The 21,839-nt window shown below is 40.2% G+C and overlaps 2 protein-coding genes and 1 long non-coding RNA gene across 4 annotated transcripts; all 3 read right to left on the reverse strand.

Annotated features, from left to right (window-relative positions):
• Window positions 1–226: 226 nt before the first annotated feature.
• On the reverse strand, window positions 227–5,799 carry LOC145970005 (uncharacterized). 2 transcript variants are annotated; one of them, XM_083096353.1, is made up of 3 exons: window positions 4,565–5,799; window positions 2,123–2,900; window positions 227–1,871 (listed from the first exon to the last, which is right to left on the reverse strand). In XM_083096353.1, exons 2-3 carry the CDS (start codon window positions 2,890–2,892, stop codon window positions 1,007–1,009), a joined length of 1,635 nt encoding a protein of 544 aa, XP_082952479.1. In that variant the 5' UTR covers window positions 2,893–2,900; window positions 4,565–5,799; the 3' UTR covers window positions 227–1,006. The 2 variants fall into 2 exon arrangements, with proteins under 2 accessions (XP_082952479.1, XP_082952480.1); XM_083096354.1 differs by lacking the exon at window positions 4,565–5,799 and adding an exon at window positions 4,124–4,524.
• Window positions 5,800–9,248: 3,449 nt separating this feature from the next.
• Window positions 9,249–11,505, reverse strand: LOC145970109 (uncharacterized). The gene is made up of 2 exons (XR_014438325.1): window positions 9,775–11,505; window positions 9,249–9,637 (listed from the first exon to the last, which is right to left on the reverse strand). It is a non-coding gene; the product is annotated as an uncharacterized LOC145970109 (long non-coding RNA).
• Window positions 11,506–12,410: 905 nt separating this feature from the next.
• LOC145969605 (gamma-2-syntrophin-like) lies at window positions 12,411–19,481 on the reverse strand. The gene is made up of 5 exons (XM_083095662.1): window positions 18,951–19,481; window positions 16,720–17,141; window positions 16,216–16,401; window positions 15,701–16,047; window positions 12,411–14,785 (listed from the first exon to the last, which is right to left on the reverse strand). The coding sequence occupies exons 1-5, from the start codon at window positions 19,099–19,101 to the stop codon at window positions 14,734–14,736; spliced, it is 1,158 nt and encodes a 385-aa protein (XP_082951788.1). The 5' UTR covers window positions 19,102–19,481; the 3' UTR covers window positions 12,411–14,733.
• Between the last annotated feature and the right edge of the window lie 2,358 nt (window positions 19,482–21,839).

Below are 21,839 nucleotides of genomic sequence, written 5' to 3' on the forward strand. Positions count from 1 at the left end.
CTCGACCGAGTGCGGGACAAAAGAGTGCTCCTCGCGCAGAGTTCCATAATCTTTTATCCCCGTGGACTTTCTCGTCTCTCTCCTCTTGCAACGCGATCGCGAGAGGACGGACTCGAAGCTCGAACGAAGCTCGAGAGAGGCGAGAGCGAACGGGCTTGTATTAAAGCCAGAGGGATGCCACCTTTCCGGTTTTGGTCCACCGTCTCTCCCTGGACGAGGGAGAAAATCTCTGTGGACCGCTCTAAGGCACCATTTATTCGTTGATTTTTTTTCTTTTCTTGCACGCCTGTGCGCGTGCATTTGTAGAGTTTAGAAGCGTTGTAGTCCGTTTTAGTAGTGGTCCCTGCATTCGTGTTTATTTGTTTTTTTTTTTTTTTTTGAAGGACGGAATCTTCGGTGGCAATCTTGATTTAAGGCACATTTTTTGGCACGCATTTGCTCAACCGTCTCGTTCCTCGGGAAATTATTTCACAATGTTAACAAGTCGTGTAACGATATGTAAAATTCCTCTGGCGTGTTTATGCGTCGGTATGCATTGGACATAAAAATGTTTAATATATATTATGTAGTCACGAGATTATACTTGGAACGAGAGACGGGATTAAGTATTTCGAAATTAATAGATCATTTAGAATCGCGCACGCAGGTTCTCCGAAAATTACAATCTCAATCGCACTTTCGCCGCCTCGCTCTTGCGAGTTTAAGTCTCTTTGTTACTTCTATACGCATAGAAAAAAAATGTACGGCAATAAAGGACGTAAACAACGCTCGGACTTTTCGGCAGTTTCGAGAAGTATCTATATCGTATTTTTTTTCTTCTTTTTATACGTCTCTTCCAGGATTGTGCAATTTTCAGAATGCTCACAGAAAGGACATCCCATTCTTCGCAAAGATCTCCTACGCTTCTATAATATATGACCTTCGCAGTGTCTATACCGATCTGTGCACCGACAACCGGCACAATAAAAAAAAGAGGAAACTACCTGCGACAACAAACGTACATTCTCTATCGGCCCATTATGTCCGCGATAGTGAAGCCCTGGCGCGCAGGTGCCGGTCTCGGTGGTGGCGGCGGTGGCTGCGGTGTCGGTGCTCTGGGCGGTCTGGCCACTTCCTTGTCGCGTTCTCTGTTGCGTTCTCTTTCCCTGTTTTGCTCCATTTCGCGTTCTCTTTCACGCTCGCGCTCCTGGAGTTCCAGCAGCACCCTAGAAGGACCTGGAGAGCTGATCCTTCGCCGGTAGGAGGTCAGAACGAGCGGTGGTGGCGGCGGGAGGGCGGCCGGCGGATTCTGGGTAACGGAATGCGCGGCGGACGCACCGCTGGTTACCGTCGAAGACTTCGCTGTCGGCAGCAGGTCTCTTCTGATCTGAAGCTGGGGTCTCTGCGGTAGAGACGACGCGGCCGCTGGTGTCGCAGGCGCGGTTGACGATGTCGCAGGTCCGTGAGAGGGATACCCAGAGGACGAACTGGAGGACACTGCGGGTGGCGCGGACGGTGTCGACGAGGAGGAGGCGGAGGACGAAGGACCTGGCTCGGGACAATCTTCCTCGGGACTGTCGTCGTCCCTCAGAGCTTCCTCCAACGCCTCAGGTGGCACGTCACCCACAGCATGCGTTAATGCGTGTCTTCGCAGATCGCAATTTCTGCGAAACACCTTGCCGCACGATGTACACTCGTAAGGCTTGTGATCCGTGTGCGTTAGAAGATGAGTCTTGAGGTTGCTGCGCTGGTTGAAGCTACGCGCGCAGACTGGACACTTGTGCGGAGATTCTTCCATGTGTAGGATTTTGTGAACCGCCAGAGTACGACTTTGACAGAAGCCCTTGCCGCATTCGTTGCATTTGAAGGGTTTTTCCTTGCTATGGATATACCTGAGGGCAAAAGAGATGAGGAGATAATAGAGTTTTTTTAAAATTTCATATTTCAGAAATTTTCGAAAATTTTAGAAATATGTAGATTATATCCTTACTATTTATACTCTTCTAATCGTAAATATTCTTAATATTACAAGATAAAAAATCATCGCGATAAATATACAATAAAATATAAACATAATCCCATACTTTAATTTATGCAATAATCAATTGCTTTTGATGATTTAAAAAAAAGACAATCAATGTACCTGTGATCTCTAAGATGATCCTGCCTCCTGAACGCTTTGCCGCAAATATCGCAGGAGTACGGTCTCTCGTCGGTATGAGTTCTCTCGTGGATGAGAAGATTATACGATTTCGTGAACTGTCGATTACAGAATTTACAAATAAATTGCTTCTTGGGTCTGGACGCTCTACCAGGTGCTCTGAGTAACCTCCGGTCGAGATGCTGATGAGCTAATGGACCACCCGGAGGATACAGAGCGGAACTGCCAGGAAAAGGTCCGGCAAAGACAGGATAACCGGGAGGAGGTTCCAAGAGAGGGGGCGGTGGTAACAAAAGAGCTCTAGCCGCCAATTCCTTCCTCTTATCAGCCATCATAGCCATGATCTCGTAGCTCGAGGAACTTTTTCTAGCCACCGATGACTCGGAACCGACTTCGTGTTCCGAATTCGTCGACGATGAAGACGCGGGTGGCGGACCTGGTAGATGGGGATGTATTTCACCTGGATACGGTGTGAGATGTAATCTAGAAGGCACCACAGGCACGAAGGCTGACGACTCCCGGTGAGCATGGCCTAGACTGCTCACCAAGCTGTGACGATGATGGTGATAGGCGGCGAGTGTGCCAGCTGGATCGAACCCCCTCGAAGTCGACGCCGCCCCGGAATTGGAGGACGACGAGGCCGCGGAAGAGGGACCTGACCTTGGAGACGGTCCGAGTCCCAGGTCCCGACCTCTGCTCGTCTCCTCCGAAACCGTGGCCGAAGCCGACGTAACTACGATGTCGGTCGGCATATCGATTGCTGAAAAACGAGTATGCGTTAATCTCTCTGATGGAGAAATAAAAACAAGATAGAAGAATTCGGTAGAATTAATCATTTTCTTTGCAGAACAAATCTTCATAAGCCATTAAATTTTTACCAATTTAAAAGAATATTTAATTACATTAATAAACATTAAAAATTAAACATAAAAATACGAAATGTATATAAACCAGCGAGAGGAATTGCAAACATTTATACTATAATTAGACATTTTTTTAAAAATTCATTTAATATATATATATCAAATAAGTTGCATTTGAAAGATTAATTATTTAAGATAACTAATTAAGAAATATGTAAATAGATATAATTTATTTATGGCTTAAAAATTTAGAGTTTTTAAAAATGCTGAGTTTTTAAATTTATTTAAGAAATTAAAAAAGCTTGTAAAAATTTTTCACACGTATATATTTTTTGTAATATAATAATCTCTTTAACATGAAAGTCAAATAAAAATCGAGAATACATGTACATTCAATATGTACATATATATGGAAAATATTTTTCAAATTCTGAATCATCTGTTTTGACAGTGTCTTGTTATATATTCAATGTCTTCAATTGTATGTTCATATATTTATGTCTTTTTATATATTTTCTTCACATAAATTCTACGTACACACAATACTGTACACACAATATAGTAATATACTCATCCATACTGTTTGTGAATTTGTATAAAAAAATAAAGACTAAGCACGTGAATAACATATTGTGTACATTCGATGCGATCGAGGAATATGCTAACTAAAGAGTGCATCTATTTAACTTTTTGAAGGTTTTTTTATAAAATCGTAAAAAACCTCGTTTTAGAAAACAATATATTTGATGTCATAATTCGGAAAATATGATACTAATTTCGAAATATTAAATATATCTTGCCGGTCTATAAGAAGAATTTTTTTTCGAATTCTTTCAAATCAAGTACAGCTTAGTAATTAGATTTTTTTGATATCACGAATCTGAGATCAAAATTAGAACAGCAGATTCAATATGGCAGTCATCAAGTAGATAATTTTTAAAAACTTGACATTTATATAAATTTTTACAATAAATAAATAATTCCTTCAAGACACGACTTACGAGTCTTTATTTGAAAAAAGAAGACAATCTCGCATAATTGATCAAAAAGCAGTTAATGTATTGGTCGACTTTACGAAACGTTTAACGAATAGAGAACCACTGCGTGCCAGCTCGCTCACCGCAAACTTTCGCAATCGGTGTAGGAAATATGTATGGACAATGCGTTCACAAGGAGGTTTTCCATCAATCACATTGTGTGTACTTGATTTACTTGGGGAATCACGCGCATATCGTTCTCGCAGGCTCCTTTCTTCGAAGACGGGGGAGGGAATTTAAACGATAATTCAATCGTAACGCGCCCATTTCCGTCTACGAATCGACGACGTTGCGTATCGGCCGCGTTTTACGAACGTGAACTGGTTATCTCTCCGAGCCGAGCACACCTGCACAACATGGCTTCCGCGGACCCAGCGGTCACGGCTAGTCCCAGCAGCCATATTGGAATCGCGAATGTAGGGACGCAACGAGACACGGATCGTTCCGCTCACTTCCTCCGGAAATTCTCCGGATGAATCCCGTCGCCCTGTTCCTCTTTTTCTCTCTTTCTCTCACTTTCTCACCTGGAGGATGTCGATGGGGAAGCCGTCCAGGTCTCCCTTTCAGTCACCTCCGGCAAACCACCGACGCATCTCCTCCGTCTGAAATCCCTTACTGGTCGACCGTCCGATCCGTGGAACCATCCGTTGTATCTCCCAGACTCCAGTAAAAACTCGAAGCGATCGCCTCGCGTACCCACTCGTTGTCCCTCTCGAGTAAACACACATGCACAGATCGCTCGAGTCGCGGTCTCGAGCAGATCGTATAATTTCTCGTTGCACTTTCGACTCCTGGACTCCGATCTCGCGCGGGCAACGCGCTCCTCACCTCGTCCAAGGTCGGTTACTCCAAAAGTAGCCGATCGCTGTCACCAGGAAGAAGGATCGCTCGCGCGCACGACGCTCTTTCCCGCGGGAGAACGCGAAGGAGCGCGCGGGTTACTGCGTGTCGGACGCCGCCAGGTAGGCTCCGCCGTGGCTTCGCACACCCACGCAGGTGAGGCTCACGCACGGCTCACACGTGCACATACACACGCGCCAGGGCGACTCGCCTGGGAGTCTTTCCGTTTGGCTGCCGCTAGTAGCGCTAGTAGCCGCTGGATGCTGCGGCCGCAAGATTGCCTCGCTCTAGAGCTCTCTGCCTTTGGCGCGACAGAGGTGGATTCCGGCCGGCATGCGGCTGTCAGAGCGGGACAGCTGGTCGAGTCCGTGAGCGCGAGCGGCGAGGGCGGACTGAGGGTGCGCGCGGAGGTTCGCCGGTATTCCTATCTACCCAGTGAGACTATGAAGCGCGGCAGGCAGGCAGGCAGGCAGGCAAGGCAGGCAGGCAGGCAGGCAGGCAGGCAGGTTGAACGCAGGAGGTTTAGAGTAGGGACGTGGTATGAGGAGCAGGTGCGTAAATGTGAATCCGGGCACCCTCCTTCTCCTTCCTCCTCTCTTTCTCTCTTTCCCTTTCCTTCTGTTTTTCTTTCTTCTTACGGATCTGCTCCGGTGCCGTCCGCTACCGTATGGAATTTCCTCACCTTGAGTATTCAATGCTCGCCCGTGCCTGACGATGTAGATTCACGCGCGAGATGCGATAGTTCCGGTAGTTGAACGAAGCGAGGGAGAATGCGTAGCGAGCACTTCCTACGTCCAGTGAACATTTGCGTTTCACGCGTAGAGACTCCGAAGCTGGTCATCGGCTCGAATTCATCGCCGATCGTCAGGTAGCGGATTTCGCGCGCGAAACCAGCACGACGCCGAGACGTGGCTCCCGTCACGCGTCTGTCAGGTAGGCGGATGAAAAAAAGCGTGAGGCAGGTTGTAAATGCACCTGTAGGAAACCCGCGCCACGACGGCACTGACGAAAGAGATCGGTCGCTGGTGGGCGGAAAGAGGGGAGCGCGGTCCGTCCACTCTGCCGCCAGCCAGAGGCAGTCGGAGAGATCGAGTCTTGGTCCTGATCTCTCTCTCCCTCCCTCTCTCTCTCTCTCTTTCTCTTTCTATCTTGTCTCTATCTATCTATCTTCTCTCTGTCTCTCTACCTTCTGTCTATCTCTCTCGATCTCTTCCTCTCAGTGATGTTCCATCCCGCTTGCACTTTCTACGTCCCTTCGATACCCCCGTTGTACTCTCGGCTCACCGTTCGTCTCCCGCCTCCCTCGTCCCGTTCCCGCTGTCCTTCGGCGCGTTTCCCTTTTTTTCTCCCTTTCTCTCTCTCTCTCTTTCTACTGGCAGCAGCCGCCGACGCCCAGCCGGTTTTACACCGGCAAATCGATTCAACCTTACGTACGTCTCGCCGGAGCGAGCGCGGTTCTAGTTCACGGATTCCGGAATTTGCTCCAGTTGAATAGAATAAGCGGCGCGATTGTTCGTCCTGGATGAGTCGCCGATACGCGAGCTGAATGGCCCTTTTCCGCCGTTTAACCGATCATTTTTATGTACATCGAGTAATGGAGTTTAGATATGGAGAGTAAGAGAAGGAGAGAGAAACGCGACGGCCACTTACGCGATTGGCTTTCGATTTAGTTCAGCGCGACTAACGTTTTGTTTTTATCAGATGACACAGGCCGTTCTAAATGCTCCATGCCATAAAGATGTTTCGCAGTCAAATTAAATGTTAAAAAATATTTTTATTTATCAATAGGCTATCAAAGTACAGCAATTATGAAATTTAAAACACACGCGAGTTTCACATTTTAATATTAATTTAATATTAAAATTAATTTAATTTAATTTAATATTAATTTAATATTCATTATAATATGTTTATAATGTAAATATTTAAAAGAATTAAAATATGTGTTTGCAAATACTATTTACATTTGTAGTGATAATAAATTTCAATATATTTTAAAGATGAATCTCAAGCATATATACATGGATAATTTGACCTTGAATTAATTATTTTTTTCAGCACAGATTTGATTAGATTTAAAAAAAGAATACGTGAGAAATAAAAATTTCATATTAATCTACCTATCTTCTTGCAAAATCACGTTTGCGTGAACAAATTCAAGAAGCGAATTATGATCTGTCAATCGATCCATCATGAATATCAGGTCGAATTTTTCGAGTTATATTTCTTGACTGACAAATAATCGATTAAAAATATTTCCTCTTATAGCCTCTTATTTTTTTTAAATACATTGCTGATATAGTAATGTCTATTGTAATGCCTTTTACAATGCCTTTAATAACGCCTACAACAAGAAATATACAATGTAATATTATACTTTGTTATTTATTGATAAAAGAAAAGAGGAAAGTTTGTTATTAAAATATGCATAATAATATTGTACAGAGTTTAATATTGTTTTCGTTTTGTTATGCATCAAACAAATCATAATTCTTTTTTTTCTCTAGCATTTCACTTTGCAAAAATTAAATGTACTTTTAAATTGAAAAAGAATGCTATATTAATCGAAATAAAATTCACGACGTTTGTTCTTTTTCCTTCTATTTCGATAACTATATTTTTGAAATTTCTCTAGTCCTGAAAGCTTCTCTAGCCTTTCTTCCGACTACACTGTGCATCGAAATCATGTAAAAATCTCCATTGTCGAACACAAAGCCGCATACCTCAGGTCTAAACACGTGCAACTTTGGAGGATAAAAGGCCGCAGCGAACGAAAGTATTATCCAGCAGGAATGCTCGAACATGTCTCCGTAATTATATGTCACTCTTTTTTTTCATACAATTTTTGCAAGCATGATATCCGTGTCACGCAAAGCGGTAAACGGCATCAGAGTTTCTTCAATATTTTCATCAACGTATTTTAATGTTAAAACATCCGCATTCTTTATATATTTCTAAGTATTTTTAAATATTTTTAGAAATATATTTTGAAAGAAAAAAGACATAATTTATAAATTAATAATTTATTAATTTTATTATCTTATGATATATTATAAAATTAATTAATATAAAATTAATAAATTAATTAATATAAAATTAATTATAATATAAAATTAATAATTTATTAATTTTATTATCTTATGATATATTATAATCGGCGTGTCGCGATCGCGAAATGCAGGTCTACTCTTGACGGAAATCATTTCAGGAGGAGAGAGGGACTGGATTTAAGCTACCAAGACGCGACGTCGTAAAATTCAGCGGTGTCGTAACCTCTCATAAAACGAGCGCGTATGGAAATTGATAGAGCACGTATTTCTCTCTGTATACACACCGGTATATCGGCCATTTAGAGGCGATTTAGCTGCGAGAGTCGAGACACGGTTGACGCTAAAAAAGCCGGCCTTCTCTCTCGCTGTCGTCGTCGGACAATCGTTCAAACGATCTTCATTTTGTGAATTCATTTCGCGACTTGTCTTGCTCTGGTAGAGCGTATTTGAAAGGGGACAAAGAGACCGTGGAACGTTGACGAATCGACCGGCATCGTGTGTAACGGTACGCGATGACGTACATCATCTCTTTTCCTAAAAGGTCGGGATGCCAAGTACAAGGCCACCTTGACTATCTCGCGTGAGAAAAAATCACGCTTGAATGGGCGAGACTCTATATATTTACATAGCATTAGCCTTTTGTAGCGGAATGCAACGTGTGAATGGCATCTCGTCATTGTTTCAGGCCCCCGATTGATAGCTCTCTCTCTCTCTTTCTCTTTCACGACTTTATTAGCGACCACGTATGCTAATTAGTGGATTGTAGTTGGCCAATTAAGATATCGGCGTGAAACAAAAGTGTGTGCTGCTCATTGAACATTAAATTCCAGAAGTCTTAATGTATATGTATGTGTGTGTGTCAAAATTTACGCAGGTTATACAACTTGACTCAGACTAGTTCTACTTTCAAATTTAGTTGCTCAATAATTTTGCCTCCTGATTTAAAATTTAAATTTAGATAACTAGTTTGTCAATAACTTATGTATGCTATGTAAATTTAAATTCTTATTCTATGATAATATTTTACATATGTGAAATATATGTTATTTACATTAATTGAGAAATAATGTAGAAATTCTTGTGTGAAACATGTTAGTTTTATATATAAAGACCATTGAGGACTTTCAAACGAGTTGCAAGAAATAATTAATTTTAATAACATCTATAATAATTGACTATAGTAATAGTGACATTTTTTATAAATATTAATAAAATTAAAATATATTCTAGAAAAGTTATCTCTTTTCTTATTTTAATATAATAAAAAAATCAATCTTCTTTTACTTTAATATATAGACTAATGTATAAATATAATTACAATCTGCATAAATTCATAAGATTATCAATAGTGAGAAAATGAACGCTTTTGTAGATCAAAATTGACATTACTCGTAAATTCTGCCATTATTTATTCCCTTTGAGCTACAATTCGAAGAGAAAATGTATGTGCTACGTCATACAAAAACATAATACGCGTACAGTAGACGTAAGTCTTCAACTTTGTAACATGATTGCGAGCGTAAAGCCGAAGCTGATGATCGCGATGTCCGATGCGTGTCGCGAGAGTTCCTTCACCGCAACCCGTTAAACTTCGTTGAGACGGAGAAAGAGAGAAAGATAGATAGAGAGAGCTAGAGAGAGAGAGGGAGAGGGAGAGAGAGAGGGAGAGAGAGCGAGAGACAGAGAGAGAGAAGATTATCCGGCAGCCTAATATAAAATTAAAAGAGTCTCTTATTTGTATGTCGCGGGTACGGAATATCAGGGTTACAGCTCTCTTCTCTCTCATCCGCGACTACCCGAGTGCAACGCCGAAGCGTTGTTACGGGCGCGCAACTGCCTCTCACGTCGTTTTGTTCACTGAACTAGTTCCCTCTCCTCTTGCCTCGCCGATTCATTCCACATCACTGCCAGGCTCACAATCTCACCGCCGCCGTCACCACCACCACCACCATCGCCATCACCACCATCACCATCACCATCACCGTCACTACCACCAGCGCGTAGTCCAACGATGTAGCGCGACGCCCACAGCAACGTCATGGAGATCACCATCGCGCCGGAAGACAGAACGGGAGAGAGTCCGAAGCGGTGCCAAGGGAGAAAGAGAGAAAGAGAGATGGCGAACGTTTAAGTGAGGATTCCACCGAATCCGTCGAATCACCGTGGAATTTCGAGCGCGGGGAAAGGTATGCGTGCGCGAGCTCTCCTCGGTGTAACACGAGGTATTCCCGGGCTAATTATCCCGCTCTTCTCTCGGCGCGATTCCTCCCTTTTCATTGCATTATTACGTTTGTCGCGGAAGAGACCTCGTGGAAATTCCACGAGGTCTGTCGGAGAGCCGCGGCGCGGCTCTCGGCCGACCAAGAGGAGGAAGCTGAAGAGAAAGGGGGAGAGAGAGAGAGAGAGAGAGAGAGAGAGAGAAGCGAGAGATGCAACGGAGTGGATACCACGGAGGAACACGGACCGGACCGCATACCTACACGACGCGTAATGAGAACATACCAGCATCGTTCGGCCTGCTATCTGCTATCAAACGGATACCCGCAGCCGCGGACGAAGCGAGCAACGCGCCCGCCCCGGAGCAAGAGGCTCCCCCAAATTTATCTTGAGCGCGTTGCTCCGCTCTGAAAAAGTCTCTCCCTTCCTCACCCTCTCTCTCCCTCGCGATATTTCATTGCGATCATCATAATTGAGATCTTCCTGTGGCTTTTCAGCTATTCGTTCGGTTAACGCCGGATCGTGCATCGCGATCGATCGTGCCCTTCGATTGCCGCCGCGTCGAGTCTTAATCATCATTGCCGGCGATGATTCTCGCTATGAGAGAGAGCTCGATACGAGAAACAGAAACCAGAAACCGCTGTCCGCGTTTTGTTCTTGTCCGCTGCGCTTTGATTAATAATGCAGTTGAACGATAAAACAGAAAGGTAGGCGGGAGAATAATCATTTCTCGGAACTTTTTCGATGCCGGATACGATTCCGTCGCGTCGCAGCTTTGAAAAATGTGGTTAAAAGTAGCAAAAAACAATTGCAGCTATTTTGTCACGTCATAAATGTGGTATGCGTGTTGAAGAAATTGCAATATATTAAAGTACATTACTAGGACTTTTAATCTTCAAAGTAAATTTGCGCGATCTGTTAACGATTAATAAGATATTTGTGATTAAATAAGGCATAAGTGTAATGCCTAATTAATATAATATATTAAAATATGTAATTTTTGATATTTCCTAGCTTCCTAGAAAAAAATGTGCAATAGATTAAAATATATTATTAGGACTTTTAATCTTTAAAATAAATTTCTTGATCTTTAATGAAACATTCATGATTAAATAAGGGATCTAACTAACTAATATAACATCAAAACACGTAATCTAACTTTCACATGGTTTATATGACATTTAAAAAAAAATATGACATATAGAACATTTCCTAGTTCGTACCACTCGACTAAATGTCATATAACAAAACTATTGTTATACAGGGTGTCCTAGACCACCCGTACACCCCTTTTCTTTCAAAAACTAAGCATTTTAGAGAAAAACGTTTTCAACAAAAGTTGTATGGTTTCGAGGGGGCCATAAGATGGTATCATTGGTTTGACCTTGAAGAGTCATTTGAAGGTCACGTGAAGGTCACTTCAATTTTTTTAAATGGAACACCCTATATATTTTTGCACATTCTTGTAGCTAATCTCGATAGCTTTCCAAAACACTATAATTAAGTACCTTTTCGTTAAGTACTTTTTGAGTTATGAGGCTTGAAATAATTTCTTAATTTTACATAAACCGTAAAATATCTTGTAAAATATTCATTTTTCGATTATCTTACCTTAATACTTTTACGTACAAAATAATGAGAGGAATCAATTGGTGTAAAGAAAACACATAGTTGTTTTGAAGAAAAAATATGTAATTTGCAATTAACAATTCCATATTTTTTCTTAAAAACAACTATGTGTTTTCTTTACACCAATTGATTCCTCTCATTATTTTGTACGTAAAAGTATTAAGGTAAGATAATCGAAAAATGAATATTTTACAAGATATTTTACGGTTTATGTAAAATTAAGAAATTATTTCAAGCCTCATAACTCAAAAAGTACTTAACAAAAAAGTACTTAATTATAGTGTTTTGGAAAGCTCTCGAGATAAGCTACAAGAATGTGCAATGACAAATAGTAGGTTCCATTTAAGAAATTAAAGGTGACCTTCATGTGACCTTCAAATAACTCTTCTAGGTCAAACCAATGATACCATCTTATGGCCCCCTCGAAACCATAAAACTTTTGTCTGAATCATTTTTCCGTATCTGTCTTAGGTACAAAGAAATTTGGGTGCATAGATTAAAATGGCCCACCCTGTATATTATATATGTCTGACATTTAGTCGATTGACACGAGCTAGGAAACTCGACTCAAAATCGATATCTGGTTTTTTCGAAAAAAAATGGGTAAATGACACATACATTTTATAGCAGAAAATTATATTAAACTTTCTATTTTATTATTTGAAATTTTGAGCGGTTGACCAGGCTCCTTTCGATTTACACAAGCTTTTCTTTTTTCTCAAACGTATCGTTTCCCCGACAAACCCTAGTCGACACGCCGATCATGAAATAATGTATCGTCGCACTTTGTAGTGACAATATCGTCGGCGTATGCCTTGTTCCTCGCACCTGCATTTTCTTCTTCCTGCTTTTTTTCTTGTGTTTGCAATGATCGTTCATCGAAGGGACACTATTAAATTCAGCGCCATGCGATGATAACGCACGTCTCATCTTTTTTCTCTCAACTCTTTAGCTAACATTCTCTTTCCGTGATATATAGAATTAACACTCTGAGAATCCTGGCATCGTCATACCGCTGTCATTTGACGTTAACTCATTCTCGATAGTTCTCTTCTTATCGACATGAGTAAACTAATATAAGATTAATAAAACCTGTCTAAAAGAAGAGTTTTTAAAAATAAATAAATCTTTAAAAAATCTTTCAGAGTGTCTCTAGGAATCATCAGTACATATTTTGCTTGGATCATTTATGACTTCACTTTTCCTTTTAAAAAAAAGCACAAGACTGCTTTTAAATTTTCGCAACATAAAATAAAATTAGCATTAGAAATTTTGCAATCTAAATTTTTTAATTCAATTTTTTTTCAAAGCAAATAAAGAATAAACTCAAAAATAAAAGTTTCTCTTTAAAAAAATATATATATTATCGCAAGATGTATTAACGGATCCATTGTGTGTCTCTTATTAAAGATTCGGTTTTAATTATCCGTAAAATGTGTACCGAGAATTCTGGGACACCCCGTATACACCGGTAGGAGCGGACAGGATCTGAACCTGATGTGCCAGTGTAGGGTTATCTCCTCGTTAAAATGTACATACATACGCTGATCTCCTCTCGCGCTTCCTCCCTACGCGCGACTTTCTGACAGCTATGCGCAACACGTTCGATTTTTATTTTCATCATCGCACAGGGATAAAATGCGAAAACGAATTCACACGCAATAATAATAATATCTCTAGACACGCCCGCACACATTTCGCCATCATTTCGTTTCCCTCCGATTTTCGTTATTTCCGATTGGATCTTTTCTCTCCCCCCCCCGCGGAGGATTTTTTCCCTTTTTTTCGATTGTTGACAAGTACTGGCGTTGTTGGTAAGAATAACGATACATATTGTAATTAATGGCAATTCCATAACATGCACGTATACCGCGTACGCATAACTATCGCTACGCATGCACGTACGCGTGTCGCGAAGCGTACTACTTTTTTCCCTACCGATTCGCATCGTTATACAATTATTAAATATTCGAGATTTGCGTTTTTCGTTTCGTTTCGTTCTTAAAAAGATTTGTTTTTTATACTCCCCCTTCTCAGCTGTGGAACATATTTTTATGTGCGTATAGAGTATCAGCGACAAACACAACCTTGGAGGGTTCTCGTTTCCGCAGACATATCAGAGGGGGACCGTCGCAAATGATTCCCGTTATTATAAAATTCTCGAGAGATTTGATTTTTCATAATATTCGTTATTTTTTTCTTCCTTTACAATCACACGTTTTAACCCGAATTCAGCCAAGCGCTATATCCATCGATGAGATGTACGATGTGGACGGGATGTGGAAAGCTTGGCGCGTAGCAGCGATGAATTGCAAAAAAAAAAGAAAAATTGATATCCTGAAATCGAAATCGAATGTAACTTTTCGACGAGTTCGGATTCCGATGGCGCAGAGTCGTGTTAATGCGTCTGTTTACATTTATTCGCGAGAAAGAAATTGCAATCGTTCTTTATAGCTATATCTTTCCATCTCTGTCAGCATCGGAAGCCAAACTCGCTGAGGGATTATAGTCATCGATTTTAGTCTCTGATCTCGATGGAATTGCATTACTGCTGATAAACAATTCCGATGATAAGCAACCGACGACAGCGATGAGGCTGATCGCGCAGAAAGTGGAACACAGGTTGCCGAGTTGGTTTTCTTGCGTTGACTTTTATTCGAACAATTTTTCACGTTAACACGTCACTGTTAATCAGCAGTTACAATGATGATCGTGACGATGAGATTCAATAATGTCGTTGAAATAAAAATCTTGGCGAAACATCCAAGCGTCTGTGTGTCTGTGTATGTATCTGTGTGTGTATGTATGTACGTGATGATCGTCGAGGTAACCAACGGCGATCGTCGCGGCTGATTCGCGACGTGTTAGGAACCGGAAACGGATACGGGCGAGGATTTCCTTGGACGATGTTCGCTACTGCGACTCGTTGGATTCGTCGTAGGGCGGATTGTTTCGCATCAACCTATCTTTATCCATCGATCAATCGAATACTCAAGCGCAGCCAACCATCTGAAATAGCAGCAAAATGTTATTCATGATAAATGTAGGAAAGAAATAATATTAAACAATTTACATAAATTAAATCAAGGATGTTTACAAAAAAAGGAGAGGGGCAACTTCACTCAGGGAAAAATTTTTAACTTGTTAATTTCTTGGAGTTATTGAGATAATTGGATTTATGAATATAACTTTGATTAATTAAGTTTCCAATTAGATAGTTAAAATAAAATAATAGATATGTATCACTTTAAAAATTTTTTAAAAATTTTTTCATTGAGTTTAAGATGCGACTACGAACTGGGCTCTCAAAGCAACAATATGCGCAAGTATTTTTTTCAAGAAACTTGTGATGAATACAGTTTCTTATAATTCTTTTTCTTTTCGATTTTTTTGCTTATGATAGAATTTTAACATTTCAATTCTCAATTCCAGGGGGCATCCTCAATTCTATTCAAAAGAAAAAAATTATCTGTATACTTAACACATGCAAGGAGGTAATAAGGTGTCTATTGAAATTTTATAAAAATTCCTTGAGAATTCCTTGATGTTTAAAATATTTAAAAAATACATCTTATATATTATAATATATAAATAAAATAAATTTTTATAGAAATATATTTTGTTAAAAAAATATCTAAATTTAAAGATTGAATAAAATATTTTTCATAGATTCTTTCAAGAATCATCTTAAGAATTATAAAATAAATAATTCTGAATTTTTGAATACTAGTAACCTTTTAATTCCAGATATATATGTATGTGTGTATGTAACTTTTCTCAAAAATAGCAATTTGAAATAAATAGAGGAAGCTTTAAAAGCTAGTCTTGCAAGTACAAATATTTATAAAACTCCACGTTTTCCAGAGAGCAGACATTCTAGGTAAATAAACGCATTACACTTAAAAAAGCTCGCGCAATATTCACCTTTTCTTATCCATTTCCGATTCGGTGGCGAAAATGTAACTTCGTTGCGTGAGATCCGGTGGTTGCAGCTCGAAGGCGTGCTTCCGGCCGCCGGAGCTGGGCGCGCTGCTGTGTACCCTGAAACCGTGCAAGCACGCCACGCCGAACGCCTTCTCGGCGTTGGCGTCATCGTAGAAGTACAAGGCGGCGTCCTTCAACACGCAATACCGCCTGGACCAGCCAGTGGGAGAGGACGTTTTCCGCGCGTGTTCCTGCTGCTTGCTCAGATATCCGAAACAGTCCGGCCTCGCGATAGCGCACGCCGCCATTTCTCTCATTCTCAGCGACGAGTCCAGCCAAGTATCGATCTTAGGGAAATTATCGTGTCGTTATATTTTTTTCATAAACGAGGTTCGATCGAAAAAAATATCTAGGAGAGGAATAACTTGACATATAATGTATAAAAAAATATTCAAATAAATTCATCTGTGCTCGTGTGCATTCGTAGGTTGCATCGAGCTGTTCACTTTGCCTACCTGATTGTTCCTCTCGACTGCTTCGCGTATAACTATGGTCCATCGAGCTGCCGCCTCCTCGGTATCGGCCGCTAGTCGTAATGTCGGAGCGCCTTGTTTCTTTATCGCGAAACTGTGCACTCTTAATTCAGGCGTTTGCTCTACGTCGTACTTGAGGAGCATCACCGCGCCCACCGGTTGCGAATCCTGAATGTTGCGACAAGTATATTGTATATCTAGTGGCTCGCACAAAGCAGTCCTGAATTTTTACTTCAAATTTTCCAAATCGCATTGTCTAATTCTCTTCATTCTTACAAATTAATATTTAAAAAAAATATATATATTTTTTAAATACATATATATTTTTTAAAATATAAATTTATCAAAAAATATATTTTTTCTATAAATATATATTTTTAAAAAACGTGCATTTTTTGGGAAGAAGGAGAGAAGAGGGACTCGAATTCTCTCCTTCTCTTTTTATAACTCTAATTATCGCAGCCCGACGTGTCCCTCGCAACTCACCGAGTCAGTCTTGTAGCAATACAGGCAGTTGTCACGACGTAGAGCGAACCATCGGCGAACCCACTTCTCCGTGCTCGACGACGTTGACTTCCTCCACAGGTATCCTGAGCAGAGCGGCGCCTCGTCGGCGCCTTCCTTCGGTCCCGTGCGCGCGATTCGCGGCGCCAGGACGTTACAGGTCCTCGCCACTTCCAGCTCCAGGACGTCCGTGCCGGAGTGCGCGAGCCTTACGACCTCCGAGTGAGTGGCGTCCATGACGCTTCTGCCGTTCACCGACATGATGATGTCGCCAACCTCGAGACCGGAACTCTCCGCGGGGGTGTCCGGCTCGATCGCGGAAACCACCACGGGTTTGGAGCCATGAATGCGGAATCCAAACTCGCCGCCAGCCTCGCGTTTCACGATCACCCTCTTGTCGCTCTCTGTGCAGGTTGTAAAATGGACATTTAAGAAGTTTACAAGAATAGTTTCCCTCAAAACTTTGGTAATATACGTTAATTATTGAACGAATTAACATTCAAAATTTTTTAAAATTTATTTATACATTCTTTTTAAATATATGTATATTTATTTTTATGAATAATTTGAAATATTAAATATGAATAATTTTATTATATTTAATAAAATTATTATAAATAATCTTATCAGATTTTATTATTATAAATCAATATAAGAAACATGTGTTTTATAAATATATTGTTATATACATCTTATTATAATTATTATAATTATTTATGTGTATTATTATAATTATTTATGTGTATTATTCATATGTAAATATATGCTTATAACAAAAATATTTTCACGATTATCTGTATTGAAAGAAATGGTATTTAATACGCTTTATAATTCCCCTTACGAGCGTTTAATATGCAAATCCGTCCCGCCGGATGGATTATATTTAGACGAGGAGCATTTGATGCACGAGCAAAAAGAGAATCGTATATCCGAGGTGGTAAATTGTTAAGCCTCGCGCGCTTTACGGCCAGGCCACGTGCGGTATCGAGCGACCACCACGAGAATAGTTGCGGGGCACGATTACGAGCACGGTTACGGGGCCGCCCTAGATCGGCCGGGGCGGAAGAAGAAGAAGAAGATGATGATGAGGAAGAAAAAATGGATCGACGATGGCGACGTTTCACGCGCAAAAAGCGTGCGCGACTGCCCTAGTTTGCGCCACAAACGTAATCGAGCATATTTCGAGCCCAGACCTTTTCCTTCGTTAACACACACATACACGCAGAGGTGACCACCGTCAAGCTTTTATTTTTGCGCCATCGTCATCGCCACCGGCGATCTAGTCCGTTTTAGTCCCCGCTTTGATCATGAACGTGAAAGACGCTGGAAAAAGAGCGCGACTTTATTGTGCGCGCGAAGTTCATCGTATATACAATATTGTAAGCATTGCCGGTTCTATGAATATACATGGATACAGGAATGTGTGTGTGTATCCTGTATAATCCCAGATTCACCGTACGTGTGTCATCCGTGGGTTCCCCGATCCATTTAAACGCGATAAAAAAAAAAATACGTCGCAATACCAATAATGTCGTAAATATCAATAACGTCACGTCCCATCAATGAAATATAGGTCCTCTTACATGCTCCGGTGCAGTTACGTTGAGATGATATATACGTGGACGCGCGCGTTTGATGACGACAGGTGTACGCTCTCATTAAGATACTCGGGCTACGTCTTAACGATTCTTGGCCGACGATTCGATTGTCGTCGAGAGTACACCTTTCGATATCTTTGTCTCAAGATACAGACGCGTATCTCCTCTACGGTTATTTACGTGGTCGTTAATTTGGCGCCGTCCAATGTTTCATGAATAGAGATCGAACCATGAATACAAAATGACACATTATCCCTACATAGCTTCTATGAACGATAATAACTGTCTCTAGAGTGAGCCTCGCGATATTGCAATTAAGGATCGCGAGATGAAAGAGTCAATTTTCGAAATAATAAAAAATATCTTTATACTTGAGTGTCTGAAAAGTGTATCGCTTTTCATATGAAATCATTTCTTAGAGTGAGTAAAACATTTTATAGATCATTTAAACAGTATATAAGTATCTTGTAAATCTTGATTTAATTGGCTTGAGATTTCAACTTGGAACATTTGAAGCATTAATTTTTCTATTCATATTTTAATGCCGCTAGTGTTCGTTGCGATCGATACTGATGCACAATCGTCTCATTTTTACTTCCTTTTCCGGAGCATTACCTGTCGTCGACGCGCCAAATCTCGCCAGAGCTTGACTTTCCCTGCACCAGACCCTGAGCATGCATTTCAGCAGCTCCTCCAGGGCTTGCTTCAGCGTTACGTCCTTATCCACTTTTATCGCGCACTCGGAACTCGCGGAGTTGCACACCATCGTCGGTCGTTGGACGAAAGGAAGAAGGGAAAATGATTCGAGGGATCGAATTTGCTACCCTGCCGCTTCTTTCTCTCCCCTTTCTTCCCTATCACGTGCCAGAGCAGATGGCGGAGAGTCGACCCTCCGTTTCCGCGGAGGAAAACGGTGTGAATCGTGAAGACGACGACGCCTCGAGTGGAATGCGCCTCGGCGCCCTGACCCACTGACTGGCCTGCCAAAAGCTCCTTCTTCGAGTCACGCACCGGCCCCCCTCGTTCGCGGATCCCCTCGTCCCCGACACGGGCCACCTTCCGTCGACTTTACACGCGCGGATATCATGTCGCTCTCCCCGAGACTCCGCTCTTCCTCTACTCCGTCTTTCGTCCGGAGTCGGATTTGACGTCTCGCCTCGACGTCGGCCCCTGCTCTCGTCGGGTGGGTATATTTAGACCGAGTATTACGCGATGCTTATTTAAAGAATCGGGAAGAAACACCCTCTCTCTCTTTACCCGCATTTTTTCCCGCTTGCATCGTGACCCGATTCCCTTTCCCGCTCTCTTAATTTTTCTCTTTCTTCAATTTAGATATCCTTGAATATTCATGACAATTTACTTCCTTTGGCGACTACAGCTTTTCTACGCATAGAGAAAATTCAGAAAAATTTGCAACATCGCCTGATTCTTTATTTTTGTAGAGATATTTCATTCAAAAGCATGTTATTCTCTCTGTGTATACAATCTTTGATTTTCCTCAGGGAAAACTGATCTTGGAATAAATTTTATTTATTTTAACGCTCCGATTTATCCGTCTGATCTATTTGTTTATCTATCTCTTCGCGCTGTTTCGCGACATTCCAGACACTCTCTCTTGCCCTCGCTTCTCTTCGCCCATCTTTCTTTCTCTCTTATCTCGCCCTCGTTCACTCTCGCGAACCCGATTCTCCCTCTTGTCGGCAGATCCAACGCGCGGATGCCTTCGCGAGACGATTTAAGAACATTCTTCGCCGATGCGCAAATCGACATTAAAGCGGCTCGTTTGTGCCGCGTCAGACGTTTATGCCGAATGATTTTATAACGCGGAGATGAAATTTTGGAATGTGGTTTAGACTTCTACATAAACGTGAGCATTTATAGAACAGCTGCATTGGTGAAACTGAAGTCGACGATCGCGATAACACTATTAGGCGCTAATGGACTTGCATTTATAAGATTAAAATCGATAAAGCAGTTTATAGGATTTTAAATGTAGCTAGAATTTTCTGTGTAACAGCTATGTTTTTAATTATAATCTTTTTATATCAACGCAAGAATATTTTTCTCTTGTATGATTATTTTCCGTAAATATTTTCAAAGCAAAGATTTTACCTTTGAATTATTTTTCATAAAAGAAGTGAAGTTTTTCTCTCTGAAAAGTAAACTTTATGATTTTAAACTAATTATTTAATTAGTATTTCAAATAATAGTAAGATGAAATTGAAGAAAACGTGTAAATATCGTAACAATTTCATATGAATACATTTTACGTCAAATTCTAGAACGACTACATTTTTTTTCTAAGGTATATTGGTTGTCAGATAAAAATAACGGTGCTTGACTCACCGAAACACTTTGTTTGTATCCTCTTGTACATCTCAACGCTACTCTTTCGGTGCACCATCCTATGCGTGGCCGCTTGATATCTCTTCTTAAAATTCTTCTCGCTCTCCGTGGATTCTTGAGAGTCCCGTCTGTCCTTATGGACACTGTCCGTGATGTCGTCGTCACCGTCTCTGCTATCGGGCCTTTTCCAGACATGACTCTCTTCGAGATCCCCGATATAAATCCATTCGCTGCTCGTGTACGGTTCCACATAAGTATCTTCGTCTTCTCGTCCTGTCATCAAGTGAAAATAAAAAAACAAATATATTATTTATAAAAGTTTCTATAACGATGTTATTTTGTCCTCATTTTATAAAAAGAGAGCAAAAGAGGAAGAGAAAAATCTGAAATTTTTATATTATTTATCTCTAAAATAATTGAATATAAAGTGATTTTTTTAATGTTGATAAACTTTTGCATTTAATTTTGCATTATTACATATTTCTCATGTATATATACATGTACGTATATAAGGATAATTGAATTCTAATTCACAGAGATTACAATAATATTGATATTATAATAATGATAGAGAAATAAATTATAATGAGAAAATTATTGATATAATAATTATTGCTAATGTTATCCTCAGTTTTCTAGAGACATTAATGTTATTACATAAACTGTTGTTAAATCTTTTTTTCAGTATTTATTTTTACTCTTGCATGTACGCGAAATAAGAACGAATGCTGACCTAAAAATAAGAGCGGCCTGAATAAGAAATATGTCTAAATATAAAACATGCTATTTTAAATTAAATCAGAGAAAATATTACTGATTAAAACAGTGATACAAGATTTCAGATACACTGATTTAATTTAAAAAATAGTATCTCAAATATTAAAATATTATTTGCGAATTATTTATAAACATATATAGAAATATAAATACTAATAACAGACATTTTAAAATCTTCAAATAATACTTTTTTAGAAGTTAGATTATTTCAAATATATTTTGAATGAATAAAAATGATGTCAGTAGATTATTATTAACATGTACATTAATTATAACTTTATAATTGAGAATTAAAAGAATATAAATAATGTACATATACTTTTTATGCAAATTGATTATTTTAATTCGCAATACATCTCACTATAATATATTAAATATAAT

This window comes from Camponotus vicinus, unplaced genomic scaffold (genome assembly GCF_025532165.1).
Source record: "Camponotus vicinus isolate PSW18456_S1 unplaced genomic scaffold, iyCamVici1.0 SCAF_4, whole genome shotgun sequence".
Taxonomy (NCBI): Eukaryota; Metazoa; Arthropoda; class Insecta; order Hymenoptera; family Formicidae; genus Camponotus; species Camponotus vicinus.